This window comes from Halichoeres trimaculatus, unplaced genomic scaffold (assembly GCF_033239565.1).
Source record: "Halichoeres trimaculatus isolate MK-OKI-2021-1 unplaced genomic scaffold, fHalTri1.1 fHalTri1_scaffold_14, whole genome shotgun sequence".
Taxonomy (NCBI): domain Eukaryota; kingdom Metazoa; phylum Chordata; class Actinopteri; order Labriformes; family Labridae; genus Halichoeres; species Halichoeres trimaculatus.
The window spans coordinates 1,912,303-1,918,608 of record NW_027437192.1 but is presented as its reverse complement, the minus strand read 5'-3'; the positions used below and the strand labels follow the sequence as shown (position 1 = coordinate 1,918,608).

General features: G+C 36.1%; 1 protein-coding gene across 1 annotated transcript; it reads right to left on the bottom strand.

Moving 5' to 3' along the window:
• Positions 1–457: 457 nt before the first annotated feature.
• On the bottom strand, positions 458–5,270 carry LOC141802551 (uncharacterized). The gene is made up of 2 exons (XM_074686090.1): positions 4,721–5,270; positions 458–1,610 (listed from the first exon to the last, which is right to left on the bottom strand). Exons 1-2 carry the CDS (start codon positions 4,911–4,913, stop codon positions 865–867), a joined length of 939 nt encoding a protein of 312 aa, XP_074542191.1. The 5' UTR covers positions 4,914–5,270; the 3' UTR covers positions 458–864.
• Between the last annotated feature and the right edge of the window lie 1,036 nt (positions 5,271–6,306).

Below are 6,306 nucleotides of genomic sequence, written 5' to 3'. Positions count from 1 at the left end.
AATTATTTTATTAATTTATTTTTCTCAGGCAGAATCTTTGATAATTAACGTTTGGCTGATTTTATGTCCTTTTATCTTCATCCTTTATATTCCTCATCTGTATTTATTATGCTTTAATCTTGTCCTCACGTTTTATCTTTTATTTCCCTCTTTTTTTAATTTTATTTTATTCTATTTTTTTTTAGTATTTGCAGACCTTTTAAATTTCAATAATTAAATAAAATAATAAATAAATAAATATAAATAAACTCAAACAGCTAATTTTAAAATTATAACTTTACAAAAATAAAAAAATAAATTTACAAATTGCTACACAAAATTATGAGAAACTTTGCTACACCAGTTTCTTTCCAAAGAATTAAGAGAGCATCTGTGATGTTTTTTTGATGCCACCTGATGGTTTTCACTCACATTAATTCACAAAGATTTTTGAGCTGAGCCCAATCGTTATTAAGACCAGTAGTTTTCTGTACGTCATGTTCATTTTGCTCTTTCTTCTTAGTGTTCGTGTCTCTGCTAGCTAGAGCATTGTGGTAGTCTTCCTTTAAAACATTCAAAACAAAAGCCCACACTTCTGCACCATTTTCTTCTTAGTAATATGTTAATTTAACTTTATTTCCTTTCCTTAACTCATGACATCTCCAGACTGACACAAATGAGGGCACTTTAAATCTTGAAAAAACAAAAAGACTTTTATCATGTGACCCTAGAGATTTTCTTAGAAATATAAATCAAATTTCATGACTAATTGTTGCCTAAAAAACAAGGAAACAAGAGTTTAATGACAAAAAAAAGAGTTGAAATAAGTTTGAACAAAGGGACAAATACATGACTAATGCACGTTTCATCTCGTACTCTTCAGCCTCACAGCTTCTCCTCTCCGTGTTGCTCCTTCATGTGATGTTTCATGTTGTTACTCCTCGTGAATCTCTTCCCACAAATGGGACAACTGAAATGTTTCTGCTCCTGGTGCATTTTCAGGTGTTTAACGAGATCGTTCTCGTGAAAAGTCTTCATGCAAATTTTACATTTCTTGCGCGGATGGATTCTGGTGGATCCCGTTTCCCATTGATCTTTTTCTCTTGTGTGAATTCTGACGTGTGCCCTGTAATTGGACTTATCGGAAAACCTTGAACCACACACAGAGCAGCAGAAGGGTTTCTCTCCTGTGTGGATTCTCATGTGGGTCTCAAACTCCACTCTCCGTGGGAATTTTTTTTCACAAACCAAGCAGCTGAACATGCTTCTGTGGCGCTTCAAATGTTGTGATAGACTCCTCTTGTTTGAGTATATATTACCACATAACGGGCAAATAAAAGAGATCTGCTCTGATCTGGATTCCTGGTCTGGTTCTGATCCTCCACGGCTCTCTCTTCCAGGCTCCGTCTCTCTGGTCTCTTCACTCTGGTTTTCACGAAGCTGTGCCGACTGAAATTCCTCTCCATCATCTTCTTCACTCTTCACAGGGACAGGAGTGAATGTTAATGAGCTCCAATCAGCATCCTCCGGCTCTTGAAGTGGTTCTCCTTCCTGATTGGTCCACGGTTCCTCCTGAGTGTCTTTAGTGTGAGCTCCTCTCCTCTCCTGCTGCTCCCACAGCTGCTGGATGTCTGTGGATTCAGAGTTCAGACAATTAACCATGATACTTCACATTTTTTAATTAAAAACAAAGACGCCAGATGAGTTCAGGCTCGTAGATATGCTCTGCTTTCTTTAGTATGACATTCTTCCTCTTGATGACCCACAAAACCCAGTCTACCAGAGCAGATCTCCACATTTTTCATACTTTGATAAAACATATAGTCTTATTTTCAGACAAACTAATTAAATTGCTAAAAAAAAGTGCAATAAGCCATATAAAATGAAAATTGTATGCATATTTTTCTAAATACAGAAATTTCAGGGCTGTGTTCTTTAAAAAAGTTCATGTAGGAAGAAAGAAAGTGATGTGAACAGCAGCTGTCTGGATTGTTCAGTTTTTGTTGTTTCCCCCCTCTGTACGTCATTTCACACATTATTGCACCAGTGGATCTATTTTTACTGGTTTCAAATCTACGTTGTGACCATCCCGCTAACACTAAAGGGTTAAAAGAAACAGGGAAAAAACAGTGTAAGTGAAAAAAAGTCAATAACAACGACAAAAAAAGAAACAATGCAGTGAGTATGACACAACACTAACAATATATATATATTAATATATATGGGCTGTCATTTTAACGCGTTAATTAGATTAATTAATTACAACGCAAATTAACGCATTATAAAAATAACGCAGATTAATCTGGATCCCAAACCCGCGGGGCGTTCAAAGACGCACTTATTTTCAAATGTCTGGCATTTACAAACCGTTTGTCCTACTTAGAAAAAGTGGTGTTCTCGTCAGATTTTCAAATTTCCGACGGTCCCTGAATGCTTTAGACCGGGGGAAGCGAGAGTGAGTCCAGATCTCGTTTATTCACACGTCCTTTTTGAAAATCTACAGAAAATCAACCGTTTGCTCTATTCTGTAAAAAACAGATAATTTTACACTCTTTACTGCATTAAACAAGCCCTGAATGATTGATATTTGTCTTGTATTTAAATCTAAAGAATTCTTTGAAAATTTGCTTCCATCTTCCTGGTGTCATGTTTCAGCTTGGGGCTGCTCTGCACCAATCAGCAACAGTTTGTGTTCAGAGCATGTAAAACTGAGAATACTTTTCTTTGATCCAAGACTCGAATAAAGTGTTTTGTACCTAGTTCCTCACAGTTTTTAGCCTTTAGCCCTGGTTCTCCTGACCTCATAGAAGTATAGAAGTTCATATTGCAGTGAAAATTGAGTCCACATCGAGTAAAAATGTGAACAGAAGCAAAAACCGTCCTAAAAATCAAATCAGCTTATCTTAGGTGCAGGACTGTGTAGATTTTTCAAGATCGAACCATAAAACTTTTTTCATGTGTTCCTTATGCTTCAGGGTACCTAAAAAATATTTTGTATATATTCCCACCTTATTTTTTTAATGTTTTTTTAATGTCTTTTAATGTAATTTTAATGTCCTGGAATTCTAATTATTTATTTTGGGACCTTAAGCAGATATGAGATTAAAATGCGATTAATTAGATTAATTGATTACAAATCCTGTAATTAATTAGATTTTTTTTTTAATCGCCTGACAGCACTAATATATATATATATATATATATATATATATATATATATATATATATATATATATATATATATATATATATATATATATATATAAAATCAAATTAAATCAAATTAAAAAAAAAAAAAAGAAAATGTAGGCATCCATCATAGACTGTATAATAAATAGACAAAGTCCCCTGATATCACCCATCTGTTCTGAAACTGAGTTTCGAAGCAGAACACCTAGGGCGGCCATATTAGAAATGGGCAGGCTCTGAGTCTTCACCATAGCCTGTTTATAGAGTGGACAGCGTGGCTCCACCATTTATCATTATACGGTTTTGAAGCCAAAATACCCCCGTCACAGGCGCAGACATTGTAGCAGTTTGGAGCCAGAGTCTGTGCAGTAAGAGACTGTGAGGGATTCTGGGAGAATCTGAGTGGAGCTGGGTGACAAAAATAATATATATTTTTTACTTTCGAAGAGTCTAATCACTGCTTTTCTCTACCTCTTAACATATTTTACAATGCACGAAAAAAATACAGAACGTCAACGTCAGCTGTCAATCATCGTTAAATGTTACTTAAAACCTCGTTTTTAACCTCTCATAACTAATTAAAACGAATCTTTTCAGAAAAAGAGGACCTGAATACAAGAAAGCCAAATGATATCTTCAAATCACCACAACAATCAGACGTGAGAAACATTTCTACCAGGTGTAATAATTTTTTAAAGTTTGACCACAGCCCATCTGGAATGACTGGGGAGTCCGATTTTTTTACCCATACTGCAGCCAGCCACCAGGGGGAGCAGTTTTTGTGGAGACCTCACTTCGAGCCGAGCAAGCGGACGTCCATTTTTCTACAGTCTACGGTCTCCACACTAACAGCTACAGGGTTCCCGTCAGTCACATGAGCTGATCTAAGCCTCTGATTGGTGAACTTGGGATCTTAATATGTTCTAAACTGCTGAGTCAGGAAAAATTAGCCCCCACACAGTATGTGCTGATAGAGAAAATAAAAAATAATGATTCATGCTGAAGTCATTTTTATTTACCAGGCTGTTAATGAGTATATTTCTGTCTTGATTTATTTGCCTTTATTTACTACTTTTTATTTTGCTTGGATTGTAACACTTCCACATTCTCATACTTTCAGACAGGAGGTTGTTATCTTTATTTAACTTCAGGGCCACCGTACTATTCCCAACACAACACAACAGCAAACAGCAGAACAAAAACAGTCACATTATCATTAAATGACTACACCTGAGGGTGACAGAGGGGATATTTGGTTTTCACACTGAATGAAAACTGTGTAAAGACCACATTAGACCAGGTCCTGATCCAAAAGCAACAGCAAAGATGCTTCAGACTATTTAATGAAGAAGTATTAATCCCCTTTAACACTCTGTGTACTGACTAGTTTCTGACTCAGATGGATGTTAAATGTGTCTCCAGAGCCTGGGTGATGAGGTTCTTGGATCAGGAACTTGTCCAATGCGGTCTGGACAGAAACAGTAGCCAGTAAGATTATATAGATCTTAATTTAATAAGACTTGAATAATTTGAGGGCACCTCCAGGACCTACCTGCTCTGTGTAAGCGGACTTCAGGGTTATAAACAGCTTCCAGAAGCTTCTGTTGTCTCTGGTTCTCCTCTTTAGATCGACAGAGCTGCTCCTCGTACTCTGCTATCGTTCTTTCAAACAGCTCAAAGATCTCTTCAGCAGCTGCACTCAGTCTCTGGATAATGAAACCTCTCACTGTTTGGATCTTGAACATTCTTGAAAGCTTTTCCAGCAACGCTCTAAACTGGTATAGGTGGCTAATAAGGTGGATCCGACTATTTCCTGCAAGCAAACCAGGAGATAGTCGTGTATCAGCGGATAAACGGAGTGAAAACTTCTGGTTTAATCCACTAAGATCATCTGAAAACTAAAGCACTTGTTAAATTTATATTCCCTTCGGTCTTCTAAGCGCTGTGCTGGTAATCTGTGCTTTCAAGCCGCCTGTAGGTAAGCTAACGTCAGGCTAACTTTAGCATTCTGTTCTGCTCCGATGAAACGTCCTGAGATTCTGAACGAAGCTCAACTTAAATAAATTTCCTACACGTCAGAAATGAACTTTCCTTTCTGAAAAATAGAGTTAGAGCTTCTCGAGGCTGGTGGTGACTTCGGTTTGGCGTTTTCTTCTTCTTCGTCTTTGTCTTCTTCTTCGGGGTTTTGAAAGAAGTCTCATTACTCGTGTTGGGAAGTTCGGCTCTTTTCAGAGAGCCGGCTCTTTCGGCTCCCCTCCAAAACAGCCGGCTCTTTCGGATCCCAAATGACTCCTTGTTTTTGATTCAATTATTTATTTATTTATTTTTTGCCGGATATAATTTGTGTATTAATAACGGGGATGGGATGGTATGCTTTTCTTGTGATTCAATTCATTTACGTTTTTTTGGGGTGCCATTATGACTTAAATCGCAATTCTTCATATTAACTTTGCTTTTTAACACCAGACCATGTGAAAAAGTTGAATGATGATAATAATGTCTAAAGACTATATATATATATATATATATATATATATATATATATATATATATATATATATATATATATATATATATATATACATACAAATATATATATATATATATATAGTAGGGATGTCCTGATATTACATTTTCACTTTCAATATGATACTGAAACTGCAGCATTGAGTATTGGCCAATACTGATATTAATCCGATACGATATCAGCATTTAACATGCATACTTTTATTACTTATTTTGTAGTATGTCTGTCATGTTAGAAAAGGCTTGATTAAGTGACATTATTCAAACAAAGAACAGTAGTCAGCAACAGTAGGTATGAGGAAAAACTGACCCATTTATTATTAACCAATGGTTAGCAGAAACTGCTTATATCAGAGATTTTAGATGCATTCCGTTGTAATCCGCTACTTGTTTTTTTGCTGATATCGGACCGATATCCGATATCAATATCAAACTAGGACACCTCTATTTTAAATGCATGTGGGCCAGAGAAAAACATTTCGCCCTCTGCTGGAGAAAAGTGGTCTTTTTTTTTTAATCCACTTTATAAAGAAAGACTGAAATGAAGGATTCAAGAATACAGGTTTTAACATTAACCCGCGTGTAATTGATAAACCCCTTTGAATCCATTGT